We start from the raw sequence: 17,647 nt of genomic DNA, 5'->3' as shown, positions 1-17,647 counted from the left end.
CACATGTGGCAGGAGAGTGGTGGAAGGCGGGGCAGGAGAGCTCAGTGGGTAAGAGCTTGTAGGTGCCTGGCATTCCATCATAAAGACTTCTACCTTATTCACAGGCGGTGAGGGGCCACGTAAAGGTGAAATACTTTAGTAATAAAGCACAGCAACAGCATTCAAAGAAGCTTTGAAAAGGTCGTCCCTGCCTCTGTTACTCTAACCTTTCTTGTTCTTCTAGTCCTTACTCAACACTTTTTTTTTTAACCCAGTTGTAATCACAGTCTATATATAATTTTCTGTTCCACTGTTTTCCTAATAATTTCCTCTGTTACTGTGGAAGATTTTAAACAAGGGAGTGATGATGTGATCAGCTTTGTCTGTTAGGAAGGTAACCCTGGCAATAGTACAGAAGACTGAATTGACGGGAGGAGAATCAAAATGGGGTTCAAGAGATGTCTAGGGAGTCGTGCCCTGATGAACCATGAGAAGAGAGTTCTAGCCCAAATATCCAGTCCCCTCCTGAGCCACACTGTGACTGAGAGCAGGCCTTTCCCTCAGCCAGACAGACGGGCTGCCTCTTCTCTTGGAGGGCACCCCCCACACACGCTGTCGGCGTTTCGCACGAGTCTCTGAGACCTGGCTTCCTCTGAAGCAGGCTGAGCTCTGCAGTGTCCCTGATGAGCAGCTTTGTTGGCAGCTCCACGTGGCTCACAGGGAGTGTTGTCAGTGCTGCGCTGCCTCTCGGTGCTTCACCAGCTATCTCAGTGGGCGGGAGCGTGTGTGTGATGATGGACATTCTGAAAACATTTTCTTGAACAGAACATTATAGTTACGGTAATACACGTCCATTTAAAGCTTGCTACATAAATGACCTTCAGAAGGGTCTATTAGGAAGGGGCACTGCACTGCTCAGAGACGGGGCACATCCTGCTACTGCCCCCCCACCCCCATCTCCGTGATTGTACTTGGGGCAAGTCATGCACTCGCTCTGGTGCCTAGTTTCCTCATCTTAAAAACTAGGAATTTTCAGCCTTTGAAATGTATGTGCTACCATTTCAGCAGTGTTTTTTCACTGAGGATAAAAAAATAATTTTGGTCTTTGGTAGTTGGTAGAATAAGGTACTGTAAGTTACGTTTTATCAGTAATAGCGTAGGGGCTGTCATTAAATATGGTCAGGGAAGCCTGTGAATTGGTTACCACTGTAAACAGCCTTCATTAAAATCTTTAACTTGATTCCAAGATTGCTTTGATGGGTATTTGAAAGGCGTCGTGATCTGGTTTCACTTTTATTCAGCAGACTGGTAGAACTGCAGTCAGAGCAGGCCGATGGCAGGGTGGCAGCCTGAGAGACGTTTGGGGACTGCCTCTTCCTCCTTTCCCTCTCTCCTCCTCGAAGAGGGACAACCCTTCTGTGTTAGTATAGTAGACGCCACTGTGACACATTTTAGATGGCAGTTAACCTTGTTATTTCTAGAGACTTAAGAACTGTTTGAAATACTACTTTTGTAAAATCTCACTTTAAATGTTAGCTTCCTTTTTTATTTAAAAATGAAAACCTCAAAGATGTTCAGGTCATGGAAAATTCCTATTACTCTGCTAACTCATTTAGAAGAGACTTTATTAAATTGATTTCTCTATAATTTATTTGAAACATAGGTACATATTATGCGGTTTGCAAAAAAGGGTATCAGGTGGTCCCTTCCCTATAATTAACTTGCTGCTTAGTGTTAAATTATATTTGAAGATACATTTTCCCTTGAAGTTGCAGGACATTTTATGTAACTGAAAGAGTTAGAAGGAAGCACAGCATTTTAACTTTCTGCCAGCTGTTCCGCAGTAGTGAAAGCAGACTGATAACAGGGCCAAGAAAAGCCTTAGCTCTGCCTGGAGAAAAGCACTGCCATATTTGGCCTTCATGAAGTTGCATATTGCTTTGCATATATACACATAAAGTTTCTTTGGTGACTTCCTGTGTTTGATTTTAATTTTTGAGTAAATGTGGTTTTTTTAAAGGTGGATTTATGTTATATTGGCATATTGTCTATTTAAAAGAAACCACTACTGTCTACTGAAAAAAAACACTATTTTGTTTCCACAGAAACCTGCTAATATTTTAGTTATGGGTGAAGGTCCTGAGCGAGGAAGAGTAAAAATTGGTATGTTATATCTTTGATAAGTCACAGTGTAGCACTCTTTTAAAACTTTTGCAGGCAGCTTTATCACTTCTAATTTTTGCTGTAATAATATGCATTTATTCATATAGTTCCATGTGATCGAAGCCATTTCTAAAGAGTATACATTAAAAGTGAAAAATGTTTCACACTCTTGAAAGGTGTCAGACAATCTTTAGAGACTGAAGTGTTCTAATTATAAAATAAGCCATGCAAGTTTCTTAGAAATTTTGCTTTCATTAAAAATAGCCTATAGAGGTGAGTGGCTTCTATCCATGTTAGAAGCCAGCCTCACCTTTAGTCACAAGGGCATACAGTGTACTAGTAATTATACCATCGGTTCTGTTTACCTGAGCCACATTAGATGAGAACATATGCCTCTGTTAGCCTCATCTAGATTAGGAATTACAAACTAAGGATACCACTGAGGCTGAGTAGGTTCTAATGAGCCTTTGCCTGAAGGGAAAAAATTAACAAGCATTCTCTACCCCAGCATGTTTTCTAATAGCTCTGTTTTCTTATATATCAATGCAAAATTTTACCCATTCCTGGTCTGATAACCTGTAAGGATAGAACTAGATTTATTTTTCCTAACTGGTTATTTTTTCATTGTCATTTCCGAGTTGTGTTTGTCACATTTATTCAGTTTGTTTTGTGTGTGGATAGAAGAAATGTAGTCACTAAATTATATTAATTTAAGAGCAGCAAGCAGGCTTATGGGAGTATGTAACAAAGTAAATAGGGACTTCTGATTGTAAGATTTAACATGCATTAGAATTATCAGCTGATTTGTACCACCTCACCAACAAAGAAAAGCCCAGGCATTCTTAACGCTTCTTCCCTCCCCTCCCCTATAAATTCCCCAAGTCTCATTTTCTACTTCTAATTAGACTCTCGAAATACTCTTGATATAAATTTTGCAAGTGTTTTAGTAGTGCGAACATTTGACGCACCTCGAAATGCTCCTAGTCATTGACTTGCTTTGAGAACCAGGCCCTGTCAGTGCTTACCATAGTATCAAATGCCTGTTAAGTCCTTACATGTGCTTTTAAAGGATTTCATCCAATCCACCTTGGTGGTATCAAAGTCAAATGTAAGTTCAAAGCATGCAAAATCTAAAAGACCCAGCCAAACAGTATTTACAGATGTGTTCTTTACTGTAAGATTTAGGGGAATTTTATATGTTAAAAGTAATCTAGTTTGGAATTATACTTCTGTGTAATATGTATGATGTTGGCAGGTTTGGGGGCCACTAACGGCTTAAAGTATTCACATTTAAGAAGAAATATTAGTTCTTCTGTAAACCAGTATTTAGTAATCCGACTCATGGTTTTAATTCTTTGCCAAATTTCTGTGGGTTTTTTTTTATCCTCTGTAATTAAGTAGATTAGATTGGGGCCTACTTCGTTAAAAATATATATTAGGAGAGCAAAATTAAACAAATGGTGGATGAATCTTGAAATTTTCGAATAGGTGGTATGAATAGTGATTGTTCATTCAGCGTGTGTTTGGCAAAAGCAATGTATAATGACACTGTACTTGATGCTAAAAGGGGGAGAGAGATGAAAAAGAGACAGTTTTTGCCTATAAGAAGGTGGCAGTTTATTAGGAAAAATGTCCATGCCCGAATTACCACGCTATGTATTAAACCGTGTGAAATGCCATGAACTGTATCTCATTACAGCTCCAGCTCTGAGATACGAGTTTAAGACATTTGTCAAATCACTTAATTTCTTCTAACCTCAGTTTCCTCATTTGAAGAAGGAGGTGATTGAATTATATGATCTTTAAAGTCTTTTCCAGCTTAAAAAACAGGCATGATTCTTTAAAGAAAAAACTCCACCCAAATAAATGGGGGGAAATAGTGGTATTATTATACTGTACAGTCAGCTTCTGATTATACCAGTGAACATGCTTATTGGTGCAAATAATGGAAAGGCTCACCCTAACTGATCTAGTTTCTTGGTGCTTGTGACCAATAAAAAGAATGGGAATGCAGCTTCACAGCCCTGTCCCAATGGTGGTAAGACAGATGGAAGGAAATCTGCCCGGAGGGGTAGGGTCACCCTTGACCTCTGGCAGCAGAGTGTGTCTGTAACCCAGTGGAAGAGTGAGTGACAATAGTTGGCAATGAATGAAGATCTCAAACGTGTTTTATATTTAGACTCTGAAAGGGGTGAGATGTTGTGTTGGTTTTGTTAGCTTTCTCCCCCTGGAATTCACATTTTTCATATCTTAATAATAATAGTAAAATTAGAGTAATCAATGAAATTTGTAAAAATCTGTGTCCTTAGCATTGCTGTTATTTCTTTACAGCTGATATGGGCTTTGCCCGATTATTTAATTCACCTTTGAAGCCTTTAGCAGATTTGGATCCAGTAGTCGTAACATTCTGGTACCGAGCCCCAGAATTACTTCTTGGAGCAAGACATTATACCAAAGCTATTGGTGAGTAGAACTAATTAAAATTCCATGACTTTTTAAAAGTGGCTTTGTTGTTGTAAAGTATACATATTTCTGTATATTTTTAAATCAAGTAATATAGAAAATTATAAAAGTAAGAGCAAAAACTAACATGAAATTCTACTCTCTAGAAATACCATCATTAGCATTAGGGGTGTACCATTCCAGACATCCCTTTCTGATAGATAAATAGATGCTAAAAAAGTTTTTAAATATATGGGACTATACTATGAATTCTAAGTAAAAAGTATTTTAATTTTACTTGAAGAGAGAAATAAATACAGTAAAATTTCTTAATCGTTGAACTTCAAACAAATGTTTTCTTTCACCAAAAGAAATACTAGCTTCTAAAAGATCCCCTTAAAATTAAGGAAAAAAGATTATGAAAATAAATAGGCGTTTAGAACATCTTAATTCACTTTTCAATTTTTGATAGTATTGATTATCTCCCTACTTTGAAGAATTAGGAAATTAGTGCTCTTCTCCTTCTTCCCCCACCAACCTCTCACTTTCTAGTGCCATTGTCATCATCATCACCACTTTGTTGGTGTTTACAGCATTTACTTTCTGTTTGCAAACCATAATGCCCACTGTTGTTTATACTTAGGCTGCATATTCTGATGGATTTGGTGTTCAACTACCACAATCCTTTTATCACAACTTTTCCATTAATGACATCTTTATTCTGCTTCATTTTATTTGGTAGAATGTTATCATCATGTAGTTTTTTCTTACGTGTTTTGCCTTTCTTTTTTCCTTTTTTATGTGCCTTTATTGCTTACTTAACTTGTTCTGTGTTCTCCAGGATGGTGTTAAACCCATTTTTATTTTTTTTGGATAACTCCACCCACAAGTCTTCCATATTTCGCTCTATTCTGGATTGGTTTTCATCCCAGTTTTTCCTTTTTTTATTCCTCTGGGTGGGATCTATTTCTTTCTGGATTTCATTATTTCATCCCTTACTTTGCTACAGCATATTCTTAAGTAACCTATCTTAGAGGTAAATTTTCTAGTTCTTGTATTTCTGAAAAAAATGCCTTCATGATACTTTCCAGTTTGGTAGGGATTAAAATTATAGGTACAAAATGATTTTCCCTCAGAATTTGGTGATGTTCATCCATTGTCTTCTAGCGTCAGTGTTACTAATGGAAAGTCTCACATTGATCTTGTTCTCATTCAGTGGTGAATTACCTGGGGTTTTGTCCTTTCTGAAAACAAATAGAACTTCTCACCCTGTATTTCACAGTGGTGTGCTGGCCACTTGGTAGGCACATTCAGTTCGAAGTTTACGTCCCATGTCTGTGGGAAATCCCCTTGAGCTAGTCTTGATCGGCTCCTCTGTGTTTTTATTTCTCTTTCCTAAACTGAGGATAGGCAGATGTTGGATTTCTTGGATTGATCCTTTATACCACTTTTCTTCTCATGCTTTTCTGCCTTTGTCTTTTTTATTTCTAAGAACCCCTTCTTATTCTCTGATTATTTTTTTAACATATTGTATTGCTTTATGGAAAAAAAAAAGCTTCTTAAATACACTGTGAGGACAGTGATAAAGATGCTTTTGAATTGTTTGTAATTTGCTATATTTCTGGAATAATTATCTGTGTTTTCTTTGTAGTCGCTTTTTTTTACTGATATGTCTTGTTCTCTCACTTTCATGTGGCTGGTGTTCTTGAACTGTTTGTTGACCCTTGATGTCTCTTTGCATTTGAGAATCAGGTTACAAAAAGCTGCTTGGGAACTTAGTGTACATGGATCAGAGGGCTCATAGATTGGCAGGCTTTACTTCAGGGTGATCCAGCAGAGAACTGCCATTAACTGGGGAATCCTAAATGCCAGTATGCACATGTCTTTGCACTGAGGACATTCAGATTCTTTAAGGGAAGAATCTCCAACTTTTGGCCCAAGCTTTGTGTACCTGGTAGCCCCAGGGCAGTAGTGGGTGGGGAGGGATCAAGTGTTCAAAATACAGACTTTGTAGCTGATTCTCCGAGCACAGAATCTCCCCAGAGCAGTGCGGGGCAAGTCTGCTTCCCACTCAGCAGTAATACTGCGGGCTGGGGCCTTCTCTGAACTGTTTGCAGAAATGTTTTTATTTGTATCTCTGCTAGATCAAGTCTGCATATGTCCAGTCTCTTTTCATCCATATCTTAGTCAAAATACTCCCTCTTCAGAGAGAACTTCCTTGGTCACACCATCAGCCTTACCCATCACACTTCCGTCTTCCTGTCTGAAATCCCCTAAATGGGTAAGCCTTGACCAGCTGTTCACCACTGGAGGCCATTACCTGCATGGTGAGAACTGAGTACTCTGCTGAGTGAGTGAATGGGTCTTGTCCCTGATGGTCTCCTCTGGTTCTCTCTATTACTGTGGATTTGGACCTTTATTTCTTTGCTGTCATTTCAATATATACTCAAGAAGAGGAAAGGAAAAATACTTGTAATCATTCCCCCATATTAATCTTGAATCCAGCATGTCTTTTTTCACAAAATCTTTTATGTTCACTAATCTTTATACCTGCTTTGAGATCACATTTTATTGTATAGAAAAATAAAGGTAGATTAAGTTAGTCAGGTATAAGACTTTTCTGTACTATACCATTGCAACTTTTCTAAAAATCTAAAATTATTCCAAAATAAAATATTTATTTTTTTAAAAGTCAATTAGGAGGAAAAATAAAAGTTATTGAAGCTAGCCCTGTTTTTGAATGTATATTACTACCTAAGCACACATTTATTTGGTTATCTTTTTTACAAAGGTATTCTAAATGGTTAAGCATGAAAACTAATATGACACATAGATTTTTTTTCCACCTAGAAAATGAATATTTAAAAGCAGTGTTACTTTTGGTAAGACATATTAAGAGGCTATACAAATAAGGAAATAATTACCTAATTTCAGCTGCTGTTAACAGAAAACTCAACACTGAATTGATTTAAATTGAGTAAAAAATAAACTATAACATAGGTTTGTGACTCTGGCTCATCATTTATTACTTTTTTCTTAAGAAATCTATATTTTATTGTGAGCATTGAGAATTGTATAAGCTGTTATTCACCAGGACAGTCTGCAGTCTAGCAGTTTTAGGTTAGGGCTGTTTGTCACAAAGCTAGACTACCAGCTGTTAGATAGATTCCTTTGTTCAAATGGCTTTATAATTTAGCAAAGAGAAGGGCTTCCTCCTTCTCATCAGCATCAAAATTTATTGGATAACTGTTAGACTTTTTAAAACCAAAATGAACGCAGATTATGTCGTTTACCCTTAAGGGATCTCCATCCAGTTGAGACAACAGTATGACTGTGTGCATAAACTATGTTGTCATCTTTGAACAACAGAAGTAACCAAGACTAATGCTCTGACTTGTAGCCTTAGCTCTGCCACTCGGGGAGGGGGACGGTGTTTAGGCAAGGTGTTTAGTCCTTTATGGCCTCATTTTTTGAAGATGAGAATTTAGCTAAATCATCTCTCAGATCCCCTTCAACTCTGAAAGTTCTGTGACGTTGGATAGAAACCACTGCCTTCTGAGGTAGCGAGAGCACAGAGGGAACTGACTTGAGGGCAGATGACTTGAGACCAAGGTCAGTCCGAGTCCCTCCGCATATGCCTGGCCTGGCCCAGAGCAATACTGGAAAATGCTTTCTTCTATCAAAATGTTTGCTCAAAAAAGTGATAATGTAGATATCTTACAAATTGCTTTTTTGTTTGAGAGAGAGACAGAAATCATATATAAGCCATTTTTAATATAAGTTTTAAAAAATAGAATCCAGGAGTAGAAAATGAAACGTCTTCCTTGCTTCCAGTCTCTCTCACACGGTTCGTTCCTCCAGCTCCACAGGTGGGTAGCCTGAGCATGCAGTAAAGCACTCAGCACATCCCCACCACCACCCTGAAGGCACTTGCCCAGCGTTTTGACTTCCCTGTCTGGTAGTTGTAGTAGGCTCAGCAGATAGAAGAACCTTCGTGGTTGAATTTACCTATTATTTGCTGGATGTACGTTCATTTTAGTGGTCTCATTTAGAAGGGTTAAATCTGCCAGTGGAGTTTGGTGGGTTATGTTAGACTGAAGGTGCGAAGAAGAAGCAAGAGAGCATAGGGGAAATCTGAGCACATCAGCCAGCATGTTCCCACCCTCGTGGCGAATAGATCTTAGTGCTGCGCTCATTCACTCCATTGTATGGAACTGCAAGCCGAGTCATTGAACCCAAGAGAGAAAATGATAGCTTAGTCAACACTGTGCTCCTGGGGACAAAGTTTAATTCAGTTTTGACTGTTGGGGGTTTTGTTTGATTGACCTTGTGGAGAAGGCTGAAAGAGGGGTATCAATCTTTAATTAACAGTCAACTAGGGCAGTCTTAAAAGTTTTACTAAAGTCTGAACTTCAGTGAAACCGGGAGGATGTGAATTTACTCTTTCATTGAGATGGAGGCTAACTGTTAGTACACTTGTTGATGAAAACAAATTTAACACATCTTTCCTCCCCCTGTTTGGTTCTGTGTAGCCCCCAGTTGCGGTCCACTTTGCCTGGTTAGCTCAGTAGCTACACATGAACATCACATACTTTGAGAAATAGATGGGATTTGTATGTTTTTAATTTGGAAAGTCTTTCTAGAAGGAGTTTGACAGGTAGGTGAGCAGGAAGGGACTTTCCCTTGGCACAATCTGAAAAAATAGGCAAGATAGGAGAGACTTGTTTACAAAGATTTAGAAATTTATCCGAAGTAATAGCCTGATCAGCTAACTCAAATTCGTGATTAATGTCTGGATTTGAAGAAGGGAAGGATGGTGAAATTGATAGAAGGTGAAAGATAATAGAAAAGATAGGAAGAGAGAGGTTATTCAGGGTAAAGTTAAGCAAGGTTCAGTAAAGTAATTATGGAAATCCTACTTTCCTGACTTTTTTTTTAAAGCAACATAGGATAGCTAAACTATTTACTTACCTCTCATCTTCCTTTACATGTTTTATTTTTTTGTTCGAGTTTTCATAACGAAGCTGAGTTGTTACAGTGTCTCTTGGGTGCTATGAGTAGCGTTTTACAGATGCAGACTGACCCCCCCCCGGCCCTCTTGGTGACCCCACTCAGCTTGCCTATCTTCCCTTGGATTGAGATGATCAAAGGTCAGCTTCCTATGGGATAACCATGTATAAAGAATAATCATAAAATAATTAATTTTCCCGCTTACTCTCTGGTAGTAAAACGAAAATAGCTTGGCTTTTATTTCTTGATGAGACTTTTCCATATGGTAGTGTTGGCCAGACTTGGTTCTCTGATGGGGGAGAAAACTGATGGGCAGACAGTGTCATTTTTAAAATCACTTGCTGTAGTCTCATTTGTCATCTTAAAGTAAATAGATGTTTAACTTGTTACTTTGAAATGTAAGTGTGATAATTTTACATTAAATTAAATATCTATATTCCAGTTGTAGATTTTAGGAATTTTCAGTTATTTATAAATTAACATTTTTCCCACTTTCTATTTAAGTGACCATTATTAACATACCTGACTAATCGGCCTTAATAAAATAGTGATGTTACTTTGTCCTTCTGTAGTTGTGTTTACCACAGTATTGGTTAGGTCAGTGAGAAACCACTTACTGAGTGGCTGCTGTGTGCACAGCATTGTGCTGAGTGTAGGGAAGTTACCATGGTCGATTTAGGGATTTGTTGAGTAGAAATGGAGGCTTGCAGCTTCAGATTCCAGGTTGGCATGTATATCTTTCCACTGCCAATAGTTCTCTTAGTAAGAATTTAATGTGAATGAAAGTTAGCCTGTGTCTTAAAGTGAGTGAAGGAAATTTGTTGTATAAAGAGGAATCCATTTGCCTGGCTTTTAATTAATTCTTATGAATTTGTCACCTCTGTGCCTATTTAAAGGTAGTATTTTGCCCCATATTCTCTTGTCTTTATAAAACACTTAAACTTGCAAAGTCTGACTCTGCTATAGCATGGAGAAACACTTGAACAAGAAGCTCTTCCAGTATAAATACTGTTTCATTAGAATATTTGAGGCTAGGCATTGTCTTTTTCTTGTTGGAACAGTACCTTGCTAACTAGTGCTAACATGGCAGGATAATTGTTAAGCTTCACAAATTAATAAGTACATAAACTAGATAGGAATAAAAAATATTTTTGACCTCAAAAAATGGTGCTGATTGTTTTTGGCAAGTATGCACAATTTCACAGGCTGTTTGGGTTTTCTGTTTGTTTATTTTTTCGTTTCGCTTTATTTGTTTATGGTTCCCATGTTCCATCTGCAGCTTTGTATGTATTTCACAGATAAGGTAATGTTTGAAGCACTTACACTCACCAAAATTTTTAGGTAATAAATTCGATTAAACTTGGACTGAGACCACTGGGTGGGATGGAGGTTTAACAGGGAATGAAACACTGGGGTGGGTGGGGTGGGAATATGTATGTACAGACAATATTCCTTGATATTTATAATTGCTAGGAATTAATTGGCTTATTAGGGGAGAAAAAGAACTAAAAAACACTCCCTGCCAACATAAAAATGCATTTTCTTTTGGAAAGAACCACTTTATTTTCCTCCTTTCTTTTTTCCTTTCCTTTTTTTTCTTTTCTTTTCCTTTTTTTTCTTTCTTTTTGTTTTAAAGATATTTGGGCTATAGGGTGTATATTTGCAGAACTACTAACGTCAGAACCAATATTTCACTGTCGACAAGAGGACATCAAAACTAGTAATCCTTATCACCATGACCAGCTGGACAGAATATTCAATGTAATGGGATTTCCTGCAGGTACACATTATGTTTTTGTTTTTGTTTTTAAATCACTGTTGTTTGAACTTAGATATCTTCATTGGAAAGGTGTATATTTTTAGCTGATGAAAGCTACTCTTACTCAATTCTCTGTGTTGATGACTTGCATTAATCAAAGACCCATAGAAATAGCAAAATTTGTAGAGTTCACATATTAGCATAAAATATTTAGGGGTTTCTTGAATTTGCAGGGTGTATTTTTGTTTGGTTTTGGGTTTTGTTTTGTTTCGTATTTAAAATGATTGCAATATCTGTATTTAAAAGGTGCCTTTAGTTCTCACCATTGGAGATGAAATAAAATTCAGTAGTATATATTTTTGTCTGGCAATATATATAATAATGTCATTACTTGGTATTTGATTACAAATTTTGAACAGTATTTCTATTTAGGGCACTGTGCAGTACATTGTATTGAATAATAGCGTTTTTTGCTATATAACTCTTGTCAGTAAGAACATTCTTTGAAGTTAGAACAGTCAGGATGGGAGTGAAGGGCTCACATTGCACAGTGGCCATGCCTGCACTGATTGCAGCAGGGAGGGAGTTGTTGGGTGTCCCGTCACAGGCTTTAGATCTCTAGCTGCATCCCAGTCCCTTGTGCCACAAGACAGCCGTTCATCACCCACCAGAAACTCTGCCCAGAGGTCCAGAATAAAGAAAATTTGTTTAAAACCCCTACATAGTTCTGGCTAGTCAAGTACTTATTAGACGTTATTTCTTATTATGAATTTTTCTTAGGTCAGTAACTCAAAACTAATACAGAAATATCTGGGAGTTATAATTCCACATCCCTTGTAAGTGTTAATTATCAGTAAATGCAGAATAACTACCTTTCTCCAAAATTGACTGACATTTCTACAAAGATTGCTTTGTTGTGATGGGAATTTCATTTATTCACTAAATATTTATTGAGCACCTGCCATGTTTCAGGCACTGTGTTAAATATGAAATATTGTTCATATAACAGACATGACTCTTGCCCTCTTGGAGTTGACATTGAACTGCTCTAAGGAGAATGTTGAGAGAATGGGAGTAGTTTGAGTAATGGGGAGAATGGCCTTTTCTTCCCACCTCTGAATGTACCCATCATTTCAGAGGCCCCAGGGGAAAGAGCATGGCTTACCGGGGTGGAGTTGGGGGGCAGCCTCCATTGGTGATGGTTCTAAAATAGTTCTTAGTATGTGGTTCCACAGTTAGGGTAGGCTTAGCTTATAAGGAACCTAAAAGGCAGGCAGCAAAATTTAGACTTGTGCTAAAGAATGAGACTCTGTGATAAGTCCTTGAGAACTAGTGACATGGCTTATGTTCAATCTTAGATTAGTATGGCAGGGGTATGTAAAAATCAATTTAAGAAAGGTAACTCAAGTCAGGAAACCAGCTGCTTACCTGTAGCGGTACTCCAGGTATAAAGTGATTTGGTTGGAGAAGAAAGAATAAAGATATAATTTTTGACAGGAAGCATGTAATTGAGGAAAGAATAAAAGATTATCTCAGGATTTCTAGCTTGAGAAATTGAACAAGGAAGTAGTTAAGGAGAAAATGCCATTTAGGAATTTAAAGTATGTGTTTAGTTTACAATATGTGATTTCTGGAGGTTAGGTAGCAAATATTTTTATAAGTCAGTTGAAAGAAAAGCAAACCTCTGAAGGTCATTTAAAAGCTGAAGTGCTGTGAAGCTACCTGGTAGAGTGCGGGCACCTGTGGGCTCGCAGTGAAGTGCCCTGAGGGTGACAGCAGGCTTCTAAAAAAGCGTGTGGTGTCTGAGTAGCTCTAATGCCAGCAAGACTGATCTAGGCATTTCCCACCTAATGTATCCAGTAGCTGGAAACTAGCCAAGGCACCAGCTGACTTGTTAATATGCTAGTTGCATCCTATTCTGTTCCATCTCAAAGAGCTGCTACTGCTTACCTTGATGACCACATAAACCAGTGTATTTAATGAGGGGAAAGTGAGGAGGGCCATAGGAAAAGAGGTACAGCTTAAAGCTACTGAGGGGGAAGATAGTACACTTTTTGTTGAGGAGATTGGGTGCTGATTTAACCAAGAAATTTGGTGGAACAAAAGTGGTTTTACAAATAGAAATAGAACTATTAAATAACAGAAATATTTGTTTATAACTTGTTCCTCTGTTGTTACAGAAATTGAGGTAACTTATAGTAAAACATGTAGAAAGTAGGCATTCAAAAAGTAAAGTTAAAAAGAGATAGATTGAACTCAGTACAGGGTATGGGGAATTGCATTTACATGTTTAAGATGTTTACTATAGCTGACCATTTATTTGAAGTCTGTGCTTTCATGGAAGTTAAAAGTATAGGACAGGTAATGAAAAGTGAAGTAACCTTTATTAAAATTCTTGAGAATAGGAACCTAGACAATATAAAATTATATCAATGTATTTCACAGATAAAGATTGGGAAGATATAAAAAAGATGCCTGAACATTCAACATTAATGAAAGATTTCAGAAGAAATACGTAAGTGGGAAAGAAAATAGACCTTTTATTGATTTTTGCTTTTCTAGAATTCTTAGTATAAGATTGAATACTCAACATGGTAGAATACTCAACACAAGATCATTCTATTAAATAATTTTACTTATTTAGTCTAATAAATACTTTTGCATTATGATAGTCTTCATTTCTTAAGATGTTTGAATGGTGATAGAAAGAAGGTGAATATCTTATATTAGCTGATTTGGATATGAGAAAAAAAGTCAGTTCATTTCTTTCCATATTTATTACTTTCTGGAAGCTGTGCATCCATGGAAAGTATGATAGCTGAAGCAGTAAGAGACTGAAATAAACAAACCTTGCTGATAGCCACCTGCCTACCCACCCAGGTTGGTTGTAAATTTAAGTACGTTTTAATGGAGAAGAAGGAATATTTCGTTTATTCTCAATGTAAGATCAAGGGGATTGGGAGAGGGATTTTATAGACCTGTGACAAATTTTTTTAAATTTGTATTTATTTTAAACTTACTAATAAGGCTGAGTTAAACTCTTGACCCATATGTTATTTAAGATAATTGTTGAGATAGCATTCATGTGAACAAAGCCAAACAGTGTGTACATTATTCATGAAATTATCTTGCATTTAATCCACAGTATCCATTCAGAAGTGACTGGTGTGAATACTGAATGGAATATAAAATTGATTGAATACCATTTTCAGTATATGTTCTGTGTTGGTTATCATTAAAATAATTCTGTTTGGAAAAACTTCAGCCAATGTAAAATTAACCTCATATCTAATATAGCTATTTCATAGTATTTCTCTTTCAGGTATACCAACTGCAGCCTTATCAAGTATATGGAAAAACATAAAGTTAAACCAGATAGTAAAGCATTCCACTTGGTAAGCATTAGAGAAAAGTACTAAACAGTACTAAGGCATTTTTTTCCCCCGGTAAGCCCAACTGAGGCTTTTTTGAGTCAATTTCTGTGGTTACTCAGCACTCTTAGAGTTCTTTAATAGTAATACTAATGCAGAGATCTCGTTGGTGCATATAGTGAAGATATCAAATACTTGTTTTTCTAAACCCATTAATTAGAAAAATTAATTCGAATTTCTAATTAATTAGAAAAATTAATACTAATTTTTCTAAACATTAATTCACAGACTTAATGTTTGGTTACATTAGATTTTCTAAAGAGAGTCAGTGTACCAAGTCTGTCAAGTCATTTTTAAAATTCCATTTATTGGTTTTCATCAGTTATTTTAAAATTTCAAAGAAGAATCAAGATGAAAACAATCCCACTGTTCAGAAATAAGCTTTACAGATTACCTCTTTATAAGTTTACCTCTTATAGACTTGGCTGTTAAAGGTCCTTCAGGGACCTTTATGTGCTTTTTCTGGAAGAATATGAGAAATGTAGTATATAGATAGTATATAATGGAAAAATGATTTGACCTAGAATCTAAATGAATCTGCACTATCAAGGTAATTTGTGACATTATATTCAACTATTGTCAATTTAAACTTGTTTACAGTAAACTTTCCATTTTTACATCATAACAATTAAAAATGTTTTTCAGTTTTCAAAAAAAGTAATATAAAGGGGGAATTTGGGGAAGCGGGTTATATTTTGCTTGGCTTTAAATTCTTTTAATCCTTTATTCCCAGTATTTTTAAATGAGTTCATTAAATGGGAATTTTTTTACTTTGAAAGGATTAAGCTTTCCTTTATTACAGTACCAGGCCCCTTGGCAAATATTTCTTGTATTTCTGCTTTTTCTTCTTCTTCTCCTCTTCTGCTTCTGCATCTTCTTCAGTAATTTTTTATCATGTTGTGTATCATACATTTCATATCTAATCAGCAATTTAAAAAGCAGTGCTTAACTGACCATATTACCACACAGTGTATTATTATCCAAATCATGGCTTCTTATAATGTACTTAAAATAGTACCCAAATTGGAAGGTAAGTTAGATCCTTCAAAGTTACGGCCTTATTTATTCTAACAAAATAATGATAATAGTGGTAGAACAAAAGTCACAATTTAGGGGAATTATCTTACGTCCCCCCAATTGACTGCTACTCAGTCTAGTCTGAGGAGACTCTCGCTACCACCACCACCAAAAAGTGTAGAGAGATAGGCTTCCTTTACAGCTTACTTGCTTGTTTTTACTAGGGTGACCTATCTTGGGTGGTTCCATCTGAAAGCTCTAATACAATTCCATTAAAACTGTAGAGTATTTTAAGTAGCAAATGCATGCTTTTCCTTTCAATCTCAAAATAAATTGTGCTTCCACTGAAATATCAGCTCATTAAAATTAAAGTCTCAGCATCCCAGCATTTCATCTGCATTTAAAAATATTTTCTGTCCGTTTGTTCTCTGATTGTGTCATCTCCCACTGTCTCCACATGTCTGCTAGTTGCTTGGTTTTCAGAGTATGGTCATAGGTTAGCAGCACCAGAGATATCTGGGAGTTGTTAGGAAGTGCTCCAGGGATGACTCTGGTGTACTCTAAAGCTTGGAAAACACTGCATTAGATCAGAGATCTAAGCTAAGAGACTACTGTTTAGATCATCTCTTAAATCACATATTTACATCAAATACTCTAGTTCATAGAGCCTTCAGTAAATTATATTTCAGCCAAAAGATACTGAGTTTTCACGTTAGTGTGACATTGCTTTATGTAATAATAGTAATAATAATGGCTAACACTTATATAGTGCTTTCTTTGTGCCCAGCACTGCTATAATTGCTTTCCACATATTAACTCGTTTAATTCTGAAAATGAACTTATGATAAAAGGTACTGTTTTTAATCTCCATTTGAGAAATGGGGTTACAAAGTAGTTAAGTAACTTGTTCAGAATCTCTCAACTAATAAATTCATAGCTACACCTCTGCACTTTACGAGCTCTGTGCCAGCCACCACATTTATTCAGACCAGCGCGGCACTGTCAGGAGGACTCAGACGCCCGTGCTGTCTGGTAGGGCAGCTCCAGCCACGTGTGCTTGCTGGCATGACTGAGAAACTGATTTCTTAATTGGTTATTAATTAATTAATTTTTAATCTGGTTTAATTTGGTTATAATTCATTTAGATTTAAATCTAAATAGCCACATGTGGCTGGTGTATTATTTGTGTTATAATAAGTTTTCCCCTTAACAGAAAATACAAGAATTTTAGTCCCATTTTAAATTGGATATAGCAATTTAGGGAAAAGGTCATTGGTTTAGAGTAAGAAGACATAAGTTTAGTTACTTCTTGTAGGAGAACCAAGTGAGATAATGAGTCTTAGAATGACTAAAATGTGAATTATTACATTAAGTGGAACAATTGGGAGTTTTTTTTTTTGTTAGTTTGGGGGAATAAATACCCTCCAAATTCTGGTGTTATTCATCAAAAAACATATGCCTCCCAAAAATGTGCCAAAGAGTATAAAATAAAGAGAAGTAATGCAGTGATGTGTTTATGATTTGTGGTTTCAGCTTCAGAAGCTGCTCACCATGGACCCAATAAAGCGAATTACCTCAGAGCAGGCTATGCAGGACCCCTATTTCCTAGAAGACCCACTTCCTACATCAGAGTAAGTGATCGATTTATTAACTCACTAGCATGATAGACTTTTTTGCTGCATGCTTTATTTTAGTTGTCAGCTCCAAGTTGCCATTGCTCTTACATGGGGACCCAAGGAAATCCTTATGAGAAGTGAAAAATGAGCTCTGATGACTGAAGTGTCGTCAGGGGTTTTACAGCTGTCACTCCTTCAGACTCCCTGAGCTGGCTCACTGCTTGCAGTTA

At 36.7% G+C, this 17,647-nt stretch overlaps 1 protein-coding gene across 3 annotated transcripts in view; it reads left to right on the top strand.

Annotated features, from left to right (window-relative positions):
• Window positions 1-17,647, top strand: part of CDK8 (cyclin dependent kinase 8) — a gene marked incomplete at its 5' end in the record, with an annotated part of 192,839 nt that overhangs the window by 81,598 nt on the left and 93,594 nt on the right. For all 3 annotated transcript variants that reach the window (XM_082675935.1, XM_082675934.1, XM_082675933.1), the window contains 6 exons: window positions 2,085-2,142; window positions 4,474-4,605; window positions 11,231-11,374; window positions 13,799-13,868; window positions 14,676-14,748; window positions 17,335-17,432. In XM_082675935.1, the coding sequence (XP_082532061.1) occupies window positions 2,085-2,142; window positions 4,474-4,605; window positions 11,231-11,374; window positions 13,799-13,868; window positions 14,676-14,748; window positions 17,335-17,432 (575 nt within the window). The remainder of the gene's footprint in view (window positions 1-2,084; window positions 2,143-4,473; window positions 4,606-11,230; window positions 11,375-13,798; window positions 13,869-14,675; window positions 14,749-17,334; window positions 17,433-17,647) is intronic.

This window comes from Grampus griseus, assembly GCF_964374135.1.
Source record: "Grampus griseus genome assembly, chromosome: 18".
Taxonomy (NCBI): Eukaryota; Metazoa; Chordata; class Mammalia; order Artiodactyla; family Delphinidae; genus Grampus; species Grampus griseus.
The sequence above is the reverse complement of the archived record's forward strand: the minus strand, read 5'-3'. Positions and strand labels throughout refer to the sequence as shown.